We start from the raw sequence: 18,443 nt of genomic DNA, 5'->3' as shown, positions 1-18,443 counted from the left end.
ATGTTTGTGGGCCACCCTCTAACGTGGGTTTTCATCCCACAGAGAGTGTTTCAACCCCAGCAGAGCGGGAGATTCAAATTGAAGCCACAGCCAATAGCGAAGGGGCAGTGTCGACGTCAGGGGCGTGATGACGTAGACGGGCTCCCACGTGGGGGGGGGGTGAGAACAGCGGCGTCCCACTCGTTGGTGATTGGCTGCCGCCTGCCAGCTCGAGCCGGAAGGGTGCCCGGATGCGGGGACGATGCTGAGCTGGCGGCGGCTGCTGCTGCTTCTTATCCCGCTGCTCGCCAGCGGAGCGGCAGCGGAGGAGTCGGAGGCCGAGAGGCTGCCCACCAAATGCGAAGGTGAGGAAGCAGGAGGCCGCTCCGTTGGCGTTGGGGAGGGGAGGGGCCACGATGTGGGATAAAACGTTTTTTTGGGGGGGGGGGGCGGGGGGTTGGGGTTTAAGGAAAGGTAAAAGGTTAAAATTGGTTACCCGTAGCAACCAGGCATCCAAGATGGCGGTGAGCTATGGTGGAGATGCTGCAATTAGGTTTATAATGCAGTATTATAATAGTGTCTGCCCTGGCTCAGTGGGTAGCACTCTGAGTCAGAAGGTTGTGGGTTCGAGCCCCACTCCAGAGGCAAACCTCCATGCTGATACACCCGGTGGGAGTGCTGCACTGTCAGAGGTGCCCTCTATCAGACAAAGCTCAGCTGCACGGAAAATGATCGCACTGACACTATTTCAACAAAGGGGTGGGGGAGTTCTCCCTGGGGCCAATATTTATCCCTCAATCAACAGCACAAAAACAGATGATCCGGTCATTATCACATTGCTGTTTGTGGGAGCTTAGAGTCAGACAGCACAGAAACAGGCCCTGCAGTCCATCGCGTCTGTGCCGGCCATCAAGCACCTACCTATTCTAATCCCATTTTCCAGCACTTGGCCCGTAGCCGCGTATGCTATGGCGTTTCAAGTGCTCATCTAAATACTTCTTAATTGTTGTGAGGGTTCCTGCTTCTACCACCTCTTCAGGCAGTGTGTTCCAGATTCCAACCACCCTCTGGGTGAAAATTTTTTTCCTCAAATCGCATCAAAACCTCCTGCCCCTCACCTTGAATCTATGCCCCCTGGTTATTGACCCCTCCGCTAAGGGAAACCTATCAATGCCCCTCATAATTTTGTATACCTCAATCATGTCCCCCCCTCAGCCTTCACTGCTCTAAGGAAAACAACCCTAGCCTTTTCGGTCTCTCTTCATAGCTGAAATGCTCCATCCCAGGCAACATCCTGGTGAATCTCCTCTGCACCCTCTCCAGTGCAATCACATCCTTCCTATAGTGTGGTGACCAGAACTATACACAGTACTCCAGCTGTGGCCTAACTAGCGTTTTATACAGCTCCATCATAACTTTCCTGTTCTTATATTCTATGCCTCGGCTAATAAAGGCAAGTATCCCATATCCCTTCCTGACCCCCTTATCTACCTGTGCTGCTGCCTTCAATGATCTATGGATAAGTACACCAAGGTCCCTCTGTACTTCCGAGGGACCTACCATCCATTGTATATTCCCGTACCTTGTTAGTCCTCCCAAAATGCATCACCTCACACTTCTCAGGATTAAATTCCATTTGCCACTGCTCTGACCATCTTACCAGCCCATCTATATTGTCCTGTAATCTAAGGGTATCCTGCTCACTATTTACGACACCAATTTGTGTGTCATCCATGAACTTACTGATCATACCTCCTATATTCACGTCTAAATCATTAATGTACACTACTAACAGCAAGTGTCCCAGCACCGATCCCTGCGGTACACCACTGGTCACCGGCTTCCACTCGCAGAAACAACCCTCGACCATTACCCTCTGCCTCCTGCCACTAAGCCAATTGGCTGCTGCGCTTTCTACGTTACAACAGTGACTCCAGTTCGAAAAAGTGCTTTGTGGGCTGTGAAACGCTTTGGGACATCTGGTGGTTGTGAAAGGTGCTATATAAATGCAGGTGGTTGTTGTCCACATATATAAAATTGTATATTTATCTCTCTAAACACACATATCACCTTCTAAAGAAAGCAAGACTTGAATTTATATAGCAGCTTTAACATAATAAACACCTACCCCCCCCCCCCCCCCAAACCCAAGGAGCAATTAGTAAGCAAATATTTGACGCCAAGCTACATAATGAGATATTAGGACAGGTGCTCAAAGCTTGGTCAAAGACATTAGCTTTTAATGAGCCTCTCAAAAGAGGAGAGAGGCGGAGAGGTTTAGGGAGGGAATTCTGGAGTTTAGGGCCCAGACAGCTGAAGGAATGGCCACCAATATTGGAGCAGTTAAAATCAGGGATGCTCGAGGGGCCAGAATTGAAGTAGCACAGAGATCATGTCAGGCAAGACCACAGAAACATTTAAAAGCAAGGATTTTACATCTGACACATACAGACCTTATATGTATGATACATATCTATCACATAGGGTAGTGGAAATCTGGAACTTGGGTCAGATGAGGTGAAAGCTAGGTAGGTACATGAGAACAGATAGAAGGATATGCTGATAGGGTCACAGAATAATACAGTGCAGAAGAGGCCCTTCGGCCCATCGAGTCTGCACCGATGCATTAAAACACCTGACCTGTCTACCTAATCCCATTTGCCAGCACTTGGCCCATAACCTTGAATGTTATGACGTGCCAAATGCTCATCCAGGTACTTTTTAAAGGATGTGAGGCAACCTGCATCTACCACCCTTCCAGGCAGGGCATTCCAGACCGTCACCACCCTCTGGGTAAAAAAGTTCTTCCTCAAATCCCCCTTAAACCTCCCGCCCCTCACCTTAAACTTGTGACCCCTCGTAACTGACCCTTCAACTAAGGGGAACAGCTGCTCCCTATCCACCCAGTCCATGCCCCTCATAATCTTGTACACCTCGATCAGGTCACCCCTCAGTCTTCTCTGCTCCAGCGAAAACAACCCAAGCCTATCCAACTTCTCTTCAAAGCTTAAATGTTCCATCCCAGGCAACATCCTGGTGAATCGCCTCTGCATCCCCTCCAGTGCAATCACATCCTTCCTATGATGTGGCGACCAGAATTGCACTCAGTGCTCCAGCTGTGGCCTTACCAAAGTTCTGTACAACTCCAACATGACCTCCCTGCTTTTGTAATCTATGCCTCGATTGATAAAGGCAAGTGTCCCATATGCCTTTTTCACCACCCTATTAACCTGCCTTCAGAGATCTATGGACAAGCATGCCAAGGTCCCTTTGTTCCTCGGAACTTCCCAGTGTCAGGCCATTCATTGAATACTTCCGTGTTACATTACACCTTCCAAAGTGTATCACCTCACACTCTTCAGCATTCAATTCCATCTGCCACTTTTCTGCCCATTTGACCATCCCATCTATATCTTCCTGTAACCTAAGACACTCCACCTCACTGTTAACCACTCGGCCAATCTTTGTGTCATCCGCGAACTTACTGATTGTACCCCCTCCATAGTCATCTATGTCGTTTATATAAATGACAAACAATAGGGGACCCAGCACAGATCCCTGTGGTACACCACTGGACACTGGTTTCCAGTCTGTCATCACTCTCTGTCTCTTACAGCTAAGCCAATTTTGAATCCACCTTATCAAGTTACCTTGTATCCCATGTGCATTTGCTTTCTTGATAAGTCTCCCATGTGGGACTTTGTCAAAGGCTTTGCTGAAATCTATGTAAACTACATCAACTGCACTACCCTCATCTACACACCTGGTCACATGCTCAAAAAATTCAATCAAATTTGTTAGGCATGACCTCCCTCTGACAAAGCCATGCTGACTATTACCAATCAAATTTTGCCTCTCCAAGTGGAGATAGATTCTCTCCTTCAGAATTTTCTCCAATAGTTTCCGTACCACTGATGTGAGAGTCACTGGTCTGTAGTTCCCTGGCTTATCTCTACAACCTTTCTTAAATAGTGGGACCGCGTTAGCTGTTCTCCAGTCCTCTGGCACCTCCCACGTGGCCAGAGAGGAATTAAAAATTAGGGTCAGAGCCCCTGCAATCTCCACCCTCGCCTCCTACAGCATCCTGGGACACACATCGTCTGGACCTGGAGATTTGTCCACTTTTAAGCCTTCCAAAACCTCCAATACCTTGTCACTCCCTATGACAATTTGCTCAAGAACCTCACAGTCTGTCTCTCTAAGTTCCATATCTACATCCTCTTTCTCTTGGGTGAAGACAGATGTGAAGTATTCATTCAACACCCTACCAATGTCCTCTGGCTTCACCCATAAATTTCCCTCTTGGTCCCTAATGGGTCCTACTCTTGCCCTGGTTATCCTCTTCCCATTGATATACTTATAGAATATCTTGGGATTTTCCCTACTTTTACCAGCCAGAGCTTTCTCATATCCCCTCTTTGCTCTCCTAATTGCTTTCTTAAGCTCCATCCTACACTTTCTGTATTCCATTAATGCTTCCATTGATTTGTTCTCCTTGTATTTGCTAAAAGCCTCTCTTTTCCTACTCATCGTACCCTGAATGTTTCTGGTCATCCATGGTTCTCTGGGCTTGTTGCTCCTATCTATTACCCTAGAGGGAACATGTTGGGCCTGTACCCTCCCCATTTCCTTTTTGAATGCCCCCCACTGCTCTTCTGTAGATTTCCCGACAAGTAACTCTTTCCAGTCTACCTTGGCCAGATCCTGCCTTATTTTACTAAAATTTGCTCTCCCCCAATCCAAAACCTTTTTTTGCAACTTGTCTATTTCTTTCTCCATAACAAGCTTAAATTGTACCGTGTTATGGTCACTATCACCAAAATGCACCCCCACCTGTCTGGCTTCATTCCCCAGAATTAGGTCCAGCACTGCACCCTCCCTTGTTGGATCCTCTACATATTGGGCTAAAAAGTTCTCCTGTATACACTTTAAGAACTCCACTCCATCTAAGCCCTTAACACGATGACTATCCCAATTAATGTTGGGAAAGTTGAAATCACCTAATATAATTACCCTATTATTTTTACACACCTCTGCAAATTGCACACATATTTGCTCCTCAATTTCCCGCTGACTATCTGGGGGTCTATAATAAACACCTAGCAATGTAGCTGTCCCTTTTTTATTCCTAAACTCTACCCATAAAGCTTCATTTGATGCCCCCTCCAAGATATCATCTCTCCTTACTGCAGTAACTGACTCCTCAACTAATATTGCAATGCCCCCTCCTCTTTTACCCCCTCCTCCGTCTCGCCTGATGACTTTATATCCCGGGATATTGAACTGCCAATCCTGCCCCTCCCTCAACCATGTCTCCGTGATGGCTACTATATCACAATTCCACGTGTCAATCCTTGCCCTTGACTCATCCGTTTTACCTGTAATACTCCTGGCATTAAAGTAGAGGCCATCCATCCTGGTCTTACTCCCTTGAAGCTTACTTCCGTTGTATTCCCTCTGACTTGTTTGCTTTCCTGTGTTTAGCTGTGTCCCTATTCTGCTAGGAGTCTGCGTCCCCTCCCCCTGCCAAATTAGTTTAAACTCCTCCCAACAGCACTAGCAAACTCGCCAGCAAGGATGTTAGTCCCCCTCTGGTTCAGATGTAGACCATCCCGCTTGTACAGGTCCCACCTTCCCCAGAAACGGTCCCAGTGGTCCAGGAATCTAAAACCTTCCCTCCTGCACCAACTTTTAAGCCACGCATTCATCTGTGCTATTCTCCTATTTCTATACTCGGTAGTACGTGGCACTGGGAGTAATCCAGGGATTACAACCCGAGAGGTCCTGCTTTTTAGTCTACTGCCTAACTCCCTGAATTCTTGATGCGAGACATCATCCCTCTTTTTACCTATGTCATTGGTACCAACATGTACCATGACCTCTGCCTTATCACCCTCCCCCTTCAGGATGGCCTGCAGCCGTTCAGTGACATCCCAGACCAGGGAGGCAATACACCATCCTGGAGTCACGTTGATGGCCACAGTAGCGCCTATCTGTTCCCCTGACTATAGAATGCCCTATTACTATTGCTCTTCCTCTCTCCCCCTTCCTGTGCAGACAGGCTGCTTGCGGTGCCAGAAGCTTGGCTCTGTCCGCACTCCCTGGAGGAACCAGCCTCATCAGCCTCCAAAATGGAATACCGATTTGCAAGCGGGACCCCAGGGGACTCCTGAACTAGCTGCCTGATTCTCTTGGACTGCCTGGTGGTCACCCATTCCCTTCCTTCCTCAAGTCCCTTCAGCTGCGGTGTCACCACCTCTCTATACGTGCTATCCACAATGCTCTCAGACTCGCGGATGCTCCACAGTGTTTCCAGCCGCCGTTCCAGCTCTGAAACCCGAGCTTCCAGGAGCTGCAGCTGGACACACTTCCTGCACACATGCTGGTCCCGGGGACTGGAAATGTTCCCGGATTCCCACATGCAGCAAGAGGAGCAAACCACGGCTTCAAGCTCTCCTGCCATGACTAAACCCTTTAAATTAAAAACTATAGAAGATTATAATTTTAAAAAAACAATTAAGTCTTGCTAAAACAATGACTTACAATTCAATCCACTTTGATGAAGAGGGGTGGGAGGAGGCTCTTGGGGCGGCACAGTGGCGCAGTGGTTAGCACCGCAGCCTCACAGCTCCAGCGACCCGGGTTCGATTCTGGGTACTGCCCGTGTGGAGTTTGCAAGTTCTCCCTGTGTCTGCGTGGGTTTCCTCCGGGTGCTCCGGTTTCCTCCCACATGCCAAAGACTTGCAGGTTGATAGGTTAATTGGCCATTATAAATTGCCTGTAGTATAGGTAGGTGGTAGGGAGATATAGGGACAGGTGGGGATGTGGTAGGAATATGGGATTAGTGTAGGATTAGTATAAATGGGTGGTTGATGGTCAGCACAGACTCGGTGGGCCGAAGGGCCTGTTTCAGTGCTGTATCTCTAAACTAAACTAAACACCGGCATAGAACAGTTGGGCTGAATGGTCTGTCTATGTTGTAAATTGGTGTAAGGTTTTTGATATATCAGATTAAAAGTCTTGCGTGAAGTAGGCACTTCCTAGCGTAGCTCCTGGGATGCTTTCCCCTTGTTTTGATGCAACTAATTGTGATTTTCCAGCTGCCACAGATCAGTAACCACATAGATAACAGCCTTGACACTGAACAACACGATAGGCGTGGGGGAACCACCCGAGAATATAAAAATAAAAGTTGGGTCTTTCTCCTTTCTGAACCAAAAGCAGATTTCAGACCTAAGGATGGAACTCCATGCAGTCCTTGCATGTTGCACCACAGCTTCTGACAGAACCCCACATCTGCAATATCTCTGTAATTGTTTTGAAGATTTAAAAAAGTCCATATGTTTTTTCGAGTATATTTTCCACCGCGTAGGCTCCATACTGATTCAGTGCTTAAATTGTGAAGTGAAAGGAGAATGAGCCTGTCGGGAACGGTACGTGTTAGGGCTATCCTGCCAAAGTGCAAGATGGGTTTTAATTGCCCTCTTGCGGGGAGCGGGTGGTCACACCCCTCGTTTGGTCAGTGGTGGTGCATCACGAGCTGTGTGCAGCAGGCGGGCATTTGAAACTGTAAGCAAGACCTTACAAAGAGGAGAGAAACATCCCTAGTGCATCATTCGACTAACTCCAGTTTTCTCCCTCGTGTGTGAAGTGTGCAAATTCCTGACAGTGGAGCTCCAGTCCGCACTGGACAAGACCAAACGTTCCAAAGAAGTGTTGGAGCTCGGGGAAGTGCTGGACAGTGGGAAGCGCAAGAGAAGGATAAAATACAATACATCGTAAGTATTGGACAATAATCTACTCTGGGCACATTCTTGTAGTTTATGCTTTATTTTCAGTGTTCTACTGGGTGTTACCCTTTCAATATTAGCACTAAAATGTTTCCCCAATAGTTCTCCTATGGATTAGAGCGTAAAGGCACAACCCAGTATATCAGCAAGAAATGAAGCATTTTACTTTATGTAAGGGAATCTCCAGCTGACGTCTGGGTCTCCTACAATCAGCAGGACCTCCAGATGTAGCTGAACAAGCCTCCATCCTGTTCTTGGCCCTGCTGGTCTGCTTCTAGGCTACTAATTGGAGCAAGGCCACTTTGGTGTCACTTTACCATAACGCAGCTTATAATGTAAAGGTGAGGGAAGAGGTTGCAAGGTTCCCAGTTTGATTTCCAGTCAGCTGATTTCACCTGAAGAAGGGGCATTTGGGTGAGGTATTGGAGGGTGTCACGGACCCCAACTAATGTCATTGCCTTCGGGGTGGGTGGCGGACGTAAAGGAAAGCATTGGCTGCGTTCCCAAATGTCATTGTATTTGGCTCTATATTCTACCCCGTGTACCCCCACCCCTTGAGCACTGCATGTCCCCATTCCCTTTAAACACTGTGCTGTGAGGGGCTGGGACAATGGCTGGTACCCGCCGTTTGTCCACATGGTAAGTTTTGAGTTTGGCAGAGTGCTGAGAAGTGGCTGCGTGTTCCTCCCTCGGCGGAACAGCTACTGCTGGATGGTTGCGGAATACTGCTCGGAGAGGCCTGGGGGCAGTTTGCCTTGCTTTCTATCTGGAGTTGGTCGGTGACTCTCAAAGACCACAGAGTGGGGAGAGAATAAGAAAAAGTATAAAATGGGCAGATCATTCCCAGTGCAAGTCATAAATCCAAGGAAAGGGTTTTCAAAATAAGTCAAACAAGATCTTTCAAACTACATTAAACTGTTTTAAGACTGTGGCATTTACAGCTTTAAAAGGAAAATTCAGACTTCAAACTGGAAATTTTCAGGAAGGGAAAGGTCTATGGGATCAGCTAACTGACTATTTTAAAACTACATCTAACATCTTCAGATGTTACATGTTTACTATTAGCAGACCAACGTTAATCCTAAATCCTGTCTCTTGTTTCAGATTTACTAGCCCTGAATAAAAATGCAGACTTGTGGGTGAGACCTGCATCAAGAGTGTTTGCGGTTTTTCATAAACAATGCCCTGGTCTCTACAGCAAAGTTACATAGAATCTTCAGCAGTAACAGGCCATTTGGCCCTTCTGATCCATACTGGTGTTTATGGTCCACACGAGCCTCCTCCCACTCTCTCTTCCTCTCACCCTGTCAGCACATTCTTCTATTTCCTTTCTCCCTCGTGCATTTATCCAGCTTCCCCTTAAATGCATCAACACTATTCACCTCAACCACTCCCTATGGTAGCAAGTTCCACATACTCACCACTCTGGCTAAGGTAGTGGATGGTGTCACAAAAGCAGACCCCAGTAAGAGTCAGCACCTTCAGGTGAGGGAGAAAGTCAAAGGGAGAGGGTGGAAAGAGGGAAGGTTTGGAAGAGAAAAAAACTCGAGGATATATATATATATGTATATATATATATCACCAGTAACCTGTCTCTAGATGCAGAAATCAACAAGCGCATGGGAAAGGCTTCCACTATTATGTCCAGACTGGCCAAGAAAGTGTGGGAAAATGGCGCACTGACACGGAACACAAAAGTCCGAGTGTATCAGGCCTGTGTCTTCAGTACCTTGCTCTATGGCAGCGAGGCCTGGACAACGTATGCTAGCCAAGAGCAACATCTCAATTCATTCCATCTTCGCTGCCTCCGGAGAATACTTGGCATCAGGTGGCAGGACCGTATTTCCAACACAGAAGTCCTCGAGGCGGCCAACATCCCCAGCTTGTACACACTACTGAGTCAGCGGCGCTTGAGATGGCTTGGCCATGTGAGCCGCATGGAAGATGGCAGGATCCCCAAAGACACATTGTACAACGAGCTCGCCACTGGTATCAGACCTTCCGGCCGTCCATGTCTCCGCTTTAAAGACATCTGCAAACGCAACATGAAATCCTGTGACATTGATCACAAGTCGTGGGAGTCAGTTGCCAGCGTTCGCCAGAGCTGGCGGGCAGCCATAAAGACGGGGCTAAATTGTGGCGAGTCGAAGAGACTTAGTAGTTGGCAGGAAAAAAGACAGAGGCGCAAGGGGAGAGCCAACTGTGCAACAGCCCCGACAAACAAATTTCTCTGCAGCACCTGTGGAAGAGCCTGTCACTCTAGAATTGGCCTTTATAGCCACTCCAGGCGCTGCTTCACAAACCACTGACCACCTCCAGGCGCGTATCCATTGTCTCTCGAGATAAGGAGGCCCAAAGAATGATATATATATATATATATATATTCGGTTTGCGTTTCTGATCGTTTACTAGTTACCTAGCTTGGATTTTGTGTAGCAGGCATAGTTCGAGCAAGAGTGTTTAGACTGGTCGGCACAGTGGTTAGCACCGCAGCCTCACAGCTCCAGCGACCCGGGTTCGGTTCTGGGTACTGCCTGTGCGGAGTTTGCAAGTTCTCCCTGTGACCACGTGGGTTTCCACCGGGTGCTCCGGTTTCCTCCCACAGCCAAAGACTTGCAGGTTGATAGGTAAATTGGCCATTGTAAATTGCCCCTAGTGTAGTTAGGTAGTAGGAGAATTGAGGGAAGGTGGGGAATATGTGATTAATATAGGATGAGTATAAATGGGTGGTTGATGGTCGGCACAGACTCGGTGGGCCGAAGGGCCTGTTTCAGTGCTGTATCACTCAATGACTCTATATCTGCTTTGCTTGTGCAAGTTGGGAGGTCAGAGTGAAACAATAATTTGTTTTTTTAACGGCCTAGTCACTCACCCCTCTCTGGGCTTTCTGGGGTTCAGTCAGTGGCAATGACTTTGTTTACTCCAAGTGACATTCTCTCTCTCTCCTGGTCTGATAGGGAAACTCGACTAGCGGATGCCATGGATAACATCTGTGAGAGGATCCTGCAATATAATGTACACGCGGAGCGTCCCGGCAGCTTAAGATATGCAAAGGTAGAAGCGGGATACTTCCGAAAGCAAAAACACCAGCGAGCGTTAGACTGTATACAGTTCAGTGTGGGTGGGATATACAGAATCCCTGTTAAAGTGTCTGTGTACTTTCACTGGGGTCCTAGCTCACGCCAAGTACTGGTCACCCCGTGACCTACATTGGCTCCCAGTCTAGGAACACTTTGATTTTAAAATTCTCACCCTTGTTTTCACATCCTTCCATGGCCTCACCCCTCCCTAACTCTGTAGTCTTCTCAAGCCCCACAACCCTCCGAGATCTCTGCGCTCCTACGATTCTGTCCTCTAGAACATTCCCAATTTTAATCGCTCCACCATTGAACTTCCGGGGCCCTAAGGGCCGGAATTCCCTCCCTTAACCTCTCCACCACTCTTATTCTCTCGTCTTTGAGACGCTTCTTTAAAACCTAGCCCTTTGACCAAGCTTTTGGCCGCCTGCCCTTATATCCTCTTACGTGGCTCGCTGTCCAATTTTGTTTGCAAATGCTCCTGTGAAGCGCCTTGGGGACATTGTACCATGTTAAAGATGCTATATTAATATAAGTTCTTGTTAGGTTAATGTTTGTCAGTGATAGGAAAGCTGAGGGCCACCTGTGCTGTCCCCCCTGAGCATTGTGTTCTGTTGTTTGCAGGGCACTAGTGAGACTATGAATACTCTGAAGAATCTGGTGAACAAGGGTGTCAAGGTGGAGCTAGGGATACCAGTCGAAATGTGGGATGAGCCCTCGGCCGAGGTCACAGATTTGAAAAAACAGGTAAAAGCCTCCTGCTCTTTTGTGGATGTCCCTTTTTTTTTGTTCCTTTTGTCTGCTGAAGGCGTTAGCAGTTCCATGGGTACTGTTACCCTGTCCAGGAGTTCCGTGTTTGTATGTGACCCGCCTTTGCGCGTGACCCTTGACAGCAAGTCAGATCATTCAACTGCAGCGAGAATCACCCTCTTTCCACACACCCCCGCCCATCCACACTTTCCAAACCGGGATTACAGGATAGCAAATGGGAGCAGGAATCCTGGCCAATTCTCCACCAATTAAATGGTGCTGAGGCCAACACCCGAGTTGAGATCAGCTAACTCTGCAGTTGTATTAAAAACCGAAAATGCTGGAGATACTCAGCAGGTCTGGCAGCATCGGGGAGAGAGAAACAGTTAACATGTCAGGTCGGTGACCTTTCATCAGAATTAGGAAAGTTAGAGCTGTAATTGGTTTTGAGCGGGTGAAAGAAGAGAGGGTGGGAAGAAGAACAAAAGGGAAGATCTGTGATAGCGTGGAGGGCAGGAGAGATTAAATGACAAAAGGTTGCCTGGTACAAGGCTACAGGGAGCGGTAACGGGACAAGTAAAGAAGGAAAAGATATACTTGGAGATGGTGTGAATGCAGGATCGTGAACAGCTGCTGTCCAAAATCAAGAAGATGGAGAAACGAGAGAAAAATCCAAACCAGCAAAGAAAAAGATAACAAAATGGGGGCAAAGGGTTACAATCTAAAATTGTTAAACTCAAGGTTGAGTCCAGAAGACTGCATTGCAAACAAGCACCATCCACAATTGTACTGAATCCAGTCTGATCTCCAACAGCTCTTGGTGTTTGTCCTTTCAGTGTGAGAACATGTTGGAAAAGTACGAGGAGGTTGTGGAGGACTGGTACTTTCAACATCAGGACCTGGATCTGGAGAGGTTTCTGTGTATGTCCCATGTGCTGACAAAGGATGATCAAGGTCAGTCCAGTGTGGTGGGGGGTGGGGCGGTTCTTTTTTAATAGCTTTCTGTCCTTTCCTCATTTCTGGCGCTGACACCTTTCTGTGATACATTTCCATCAGTCGATTGAGGATGGAAAGGGGACAGCTGTACCTGATCACACACTTTGTACCATGGAAATCTAGCTTGGCCCATTCAGTCGGACTGTTGCTTCTGGTTTGCAAACCTGGCTGTCTGTTCAAATCCCCCACTCTAGGACTTCAGCGCAAAGTGTCGGCCGGCACTTCAGTGCTGTCCAGACGCAGTGTTGCAGTCCTTTGGTAGAATCTTGGATCAGTACAGGAGGGGACCATTTCATGCTGGCTCTCTCAAAGGGCAATTCCGTTAGTCTCATTCCCCCAGCTCCTTCTCCTTATCCCTGCAATTTTTTTCTCCTTCAAGTATTTATCCAATTCCGTTTTGAAGGTTACTATTGAATCTATATCCACCGCCCTTTCAGGCAGCGCGTTTCAAATCCTAACCACTTGCTGCATAAAAACATTTTCCTCATGTTGGCTCTGGTTCTTTTGCCAATCATCTTAAATCTGCTGCGTCCTCGGGTTATCAACCCTTCAGCCGTTAGAAACAGTTTCTCTTTATTTACTCTATCTAAACCCTTCATGATTCTGAACAGCTCCATCAAATCTCCTCGTAGCCTTCTCTGCTGCAAGGAGAACAACTCCAGCTTCTCTAGTCTCTCCACGCATCTGTAATCCCTCATCCCTGGAATCATTCAAGTTAAACCTACCCTTGCCAAAGCCTTCGAGTCCTTCTTAAAGTGTGAGGTCCAGAACTGGACACAATACTCCAGCTGTGGCCGAATCAGTGATTTATAACTTCCTGGCTTTTGTACTCTGCCTCTGTTGATAAAATTCAGGGTCCCATATGCTTTGTTAACCTGTACTGCCACCTTTTAATGATTTGTGCGCAAACATCTTTAAATGAGATGTTTGATGGCGGTCCCTGTTCAAATTAATGTAAAAAATCCAAATCAGTGCCTCTCTTTTTTAAAGAAAAATGTTTTCGGTTATACAGTATTCCCATTTCTCTAAAGTCTGATTGAATCTCAATTTCTGTGTATGCAGCTTACAGTTATGTGAAGTTGAAATTCAAGTTGCCAACCCTCCAGGATTGCCCAGGAGCGTCCAGGATTTAAAGATTAATGTTTAGGACATTGCTGTGAGCAGTGTCCAGGAGAAAAATCAGCAGAGGCACTAAAAGAACTGTGTATTTTTCATTTTCTTCTGAATAGCTCATTTAAAAAAATATTCAGATGCAACACAAAAGGCTGGGTAGGGAGGTTGGGGACGGGGGGGAAGCCGTGCGATTAAAACCTCCAGGAATCTGTCCCGTCAGTGCAACTTTAACCCCTGACTGTCGACTTAATTGTCTACGGCTTGGCTCTCTCCATTTCCAGATTGCCTGACTGAAGTGTGGAAAGGGCGGAAGGGTGCGTCAGCCGACAGCGAGGAGAAGAGGAGAAAGAAGACGAAAGAGGAAGAGAAAACACGGAAAGACGATGAGCTCAGTGAAGGAGACGAGGCGGAAAGCGAAGAGGGGGAAATGGCTGCACCGGAAGCAGTGCATCACGATGCTGCTGAACTCTGACCCAGTGTCACGGACTTGCATCGGAAAACTATCGCAACGCCCGTGACTGATGGGAACTGACGTTGGTTTGGTAATCCTGTTCAGTACGGTTAATGACCAACATTTTATCTTCCTCACTCTCTTGCATCTCTTTTCATCCAGGGCTGTCTAAAACTACACACAGCCTTGAGCCCCGATACTCTACTGTTAATCGTTCTGTTTCCTATCCCCTATCTGAGTAGTCAGTTAGTACCGGTGACGTGGAAGTATTTGAGAATGGATTTGTGATTTTAAACGTTATACGTCTCCCATACAGCTTGAGCAGCCCGCCACGATTAAAAAGCTTGGATGATCCTTTTAATAAACAGGTTCCCATTTCCGACACCCAGTAGCCCAGGTGAGCATCTTGCAAACCTGCCAACTAGTTGGGGATATTTTAATTGTCCCAGATCTATAAAGGGTACAATATGTGGTTTTTTTTAATCCTCTGACTTTAATTTCCCTCACTCAGCGGCAAAGAGGGCCAGCGGTAACACGACTTAGATACAGGCCCTGTATAACTTTCCCAGGATGTTGTAACAGCCCATGCTGATAACTTCAATCCATAGGGGAATTTGCACAAAGTTCCGCAGAGAATTCCTGCTACCCAGGAATCCGCTTACTCCCAGGAGCCTGGAAAGGCTGACCTGTAAAATAGGCGGCTGCTGAGACCAATTCAACTTGGCTCAAATTCATATGAAACCAACAGATCTATTCAGTACAGATTCTGGTACAATTCAGATAGCTGAATTGCATTTTGGCCTCATTAGAAATTTATTTTATTGGGTTATTGAATGAGCAACCGTCCTTTAATGTGCAAACTAAAATATATCCCTGGTGTCCGAAGAAAACGTGTCCTTGTTGGGTGTTTTGGTTCTCTTGCCTGGAAGGTGCCCTTTGCAAGGTGAACAATCTTCTGCCAGTGCATCTCTGACGCTGGTCACTGGGCAGGGCCCTGAGCATGGCCTTCACTATAAACTTTATCCCCCCTGCCCCCCCACCCTATCCCAGGAACTCCTCAGAACCCAGCCTGCCCATGTACTTGCGAACTTGCAAAGCATCCATTTTCCCTCTTCTGTGTACACGGGTGAGCTGAATGATTAAATTTCCAAGGCAGCAGAGGACCCTTTTCCTCCACCACCACCACCCCCTGCCACTGCCCCAGAACCTAACCTGCTACAGTTTCAGGTGGGCTGGAAGGAGTGCAGTCTTAGAGCCATGTTTTAAATCAAACTTTCAAATCATCATCAGAAGTGCCAAAAGCCTGCAGCTATTTTTGAAACGGGGTGATGAGCATCTGCCGTTTACTAAAGCACGGAACTTGCAACTCCATCCCTTTCCTGGAGGGGAGTCGTGCCAGTCACTCGCAAGCAAAATATTAATTTACAACAACTTGCATTTAACAAAGTTAAACGCTTCACAGGAGCAATTATCAAACAAACTTTCACACCAAGCCATAGAGAGATTAGGAAGATGACCAAACGCCTGGTCAAAGAGAACGAAAGAGTTTGAAGGAGGAGTGAGAGATAGATTTACAGTGTTCTGGCAATAATGTATCTGCCAAACCACAGATGAAGCAATATTGTCATTCAATGTTCAAGGCTTCATTGAGTTGTTGAAGCACAATGCATTCGGATCTACCTTATTCACCTTGCAGTCATAGCTATTTTTAAACTTGCTCTTATTGATATTTATATAAAAAGTGGTGTATCAGACACTCAATGAGTAAGTGCATGAAATCCAGCTCCATGGCTTTGCGTTTGATTTTTATTTTAAGCTGTGCTGTTTATTCTTGGCTGGGCACCGTGTGGTGCTGATGGGTCTGGGTGACAGCAGCAAAGCTATTCCAGGTACTTCCCGTAACACAAGCATCAGTTACCCGCAGATGTGTTGGCCTTTTTAGACTCTGATAAATGTCCACTACTGTTCAGGATTAGGGAATTGGCATGTTTTGCCATCATGGTCTGTGCCTTGGAAAACTTATTTGGAGCCTCACTCCTTTGTCAGACTAACCAGTCATGTTCTCCACCACCACCCCCCACTCCCGCCGGCTCTGCTTGAATCTCTAGTGAGCTGAGAGGAGGAGGAAATGATAGCACTTTTTTCCCCCCTCAAACTTTATATATCCGAACTGTGTGTAGAGCGGCAGGTATCCTGCGGATGTGTCTGTGATCAATACCTCATCGAGCTGGGCCTTGTTTTCTTTGATGGACCAGTAAGGGTTGCCCCAGGCTCACCAAACAAGAATCATCACAACAAGTGAAGAAACAAATGCTCCAGTCAAACTAAAATAAGCTAAATTAAGCAACCAACTCTTAACAGAAGCAAATGGAAACTTCCCAACCTAATCGTAATGTTATCAATGTCTACGAGACACTCTGTGCCCTGCAGCGACCACCAGTCACTGAAGACATCAAACACTATATTCTCCCTCTCAGGGTCACCCAGGGCACGGACCTCACTCGCCTGGGGAATTGGTTGGTGCAGTGAATTAGCAAACTGCCCCTCTTTTGTCTTAGCTCTTAAACTATCACTTCAAGGGATCACAGGTAGGGGGAAGCACTGCCACAAAACGAACATCTGGGACAGGAGGTGAAAGTGTCTGAGGATCCAGCAGGAACCGAGACTTGGCAGTGTTCTCCGCAAATCTCGAGTCTTGCTTTCGAAGCTGACCCAGTGAACCATTTTCTGTGCTCACTTTAGTTTGTCCAGCAAACACTCATAGACTGCTGAGCAATTTCTGCTTTATCGTGTGGCAGCCTGTGCAGCTGCAGCTAAATTTAGACCCACGTGGCAGCATGTTACATTTTTACAATAGCTTTCCACATGACTGCTAGAATTTTATATTTTGTATTTGTTTCATATGTTTACTGTTTTTTAAAAATGTGTTTATACTTAAAATATATATAAAAAAGGGAGCTTTCTGAATATATTCTGTCTTTGCAAACACTCTTGTCTTTGAAATATTTGGACTATAAGAAAGGACTGGCGTATCCAACGAGCTGTTTGCTTGGACATTGAAATTATTGTAATTACAGTATGTTCATAATACAGTTAATAGCTGAAATAAAGACCGCTGATACCCGAGTCTGAATCTGATGATTGTGAGATGGAAAGAGAGTAAGAGCGAGAATTGTTTATTGTCTTGGGATCCAACACAACAGTTTAAAAAAAAAATTAGTCGGGAAAAGTGTTGCATAGCAACAGTGTTCATTTAAGATGTGAAATACTGCACACCATAACCTGTCTGGGGTGGGGGGAGGGGTCTCGGATGACGTGATGATCCTGCTCCCGTCATAGCTCCAAGCACAAGCTCGCTGCCTTAAATGGAACTGTGCCATACATGATTCCAAGGTTGAATCAAGCTTGGACACAGTTTTGCCCGGCACAGACACAATGGGCCAAGTGGCCTGTTTCTGTGCCTTAAACTTTCTATGATGCAATTGGGCTCAGTGTCCTGCTGGAAAGTGTGGGCAGCATCGGACTTGTGATGATCAGGCTTTCTGTGGAGTGAGCTGCCCAGTAATTTTTAACCTTGGAAGAGAAGATGGCAGCTAGCTGGAGCTACCCACACACAGCTGGATTAATGCAGCACTGAGTGCAGAACTTTTTCACTGCTTGGCCCTGTAGGATTAGAGCAGCTCCCACCCTGTCGGTTATGGTGCTCTGTGATACCCTGCTGGGACTGGCTTGTAGTGTGGGCGATGCCCTGGAGTGCTGGGAGCGCCTGTGGTGCTAGAGCCCAGCAAGAACCAGTAAAGGAAGAAGAGCAGCTACTTCAGACCCAGGGCAGGGTCACGCAGGAACCTTAGGAATTTGGAGGTCATTCAGCCCCTTGAGCCTCTTCAGCCATTCAAGTAGATCATAGCTGATCCGTCATGATCCATCTACCCACCTTGGTTCAGTAACCCTTAATGAAAACCAGGTGCAGTAGCCTCTGGAGCATCCCCAATTTTAATCACTCCCACCATTGGTGGCTGTGCCTTCAGCTTCCTGGGCTCTAAGCTTTGGAATTCCCTCCCTCAACCTCTCTGCTTCTCTCTCCTCCTTTAAGACACTCCTTAAAACCTACCTCTTTGACAAAGATTTTGGTCGCTTGCCCCAATATCATCACATCATAAAAGCAGAAAACGCTGGAAACACTCAGCAGGTCTGGCAGCATCTGTGGACAGAGAAACAGTTAACATTTTAGGTCGATTACTTTTCCTCAGAACCAGTTCTGGCAGAACCTCATCAACCTGAAACGTA

At 46.9% G+C, this 18,443-nt stretch overlaps 1 protein-coding gene across 1 annotated transcript; it reads left to right on the top strand.

Moving 5' to 3' along the window:
* LOC137357338 (uncharacterized) lies at positions 1-17,282 on the top strand. The gene is made up of 5 exons (XM_068023592.1): positions 1-344; positions 7,631-7,757; positions 11,471-11,593; positions 12,433-12,550; positions 13,987-17,282. The coding sequence occupies exons 1-5, from the start codon at positions 1-3 to the stop codon at positions 14,175-14,177; spliced, it is 903 nt and encodes a 300-aa protein (XP_067879693.1). The 3' UTR covers positions 14,178-17,282.
* Positions 17,283-18,443: the final 1,161 nt, after the last annotated feature.

The sequence above is a fragment of the Heterodontus francisci genome, chromosome 48 (genome assembly GCF_036365525.1).
Source record: "Heterodontus francisci isolate sHetFra1 chromosome 48, sHetFra1.hap1, whole genome shotgun sequence".
In the NCBI taxonomy this organism is placed as follows: Eukaryota; Metazoa; Chordata; class Chondrichthyes; order Heterodontiformes; family Heterodontidae; genus Heterodontus; species Heterodontus francisci.
Note: the sequence above shows the minus strand (reverse complement) of the source record. Positions and strands in the feature narration are given on the sequence as shown.

Coding starts and splice junctions, on each gene's coding strand:
- LOC137357338 (XM_068023592.1), top strand. CDS start 1: ATGTTTGTGGGCCACCCTCTAACGTGGGTTTTCATCCCACAGAGAGTG. Junction 345..7,630: donor GCTGCCCACCAAATGCGAAG/GTGAGGAAGCAG, acceptor TCGTGTGTGAAG/TGTGCAAATTCCTGACAGTG. Junction 12,551..13,986: donor GCTGACAAAGGATGATCAAG/GTCAGTCCAGTG, acceptor CTCCATTTCCAG/ATTGCCTGACTGAAGTGTGG.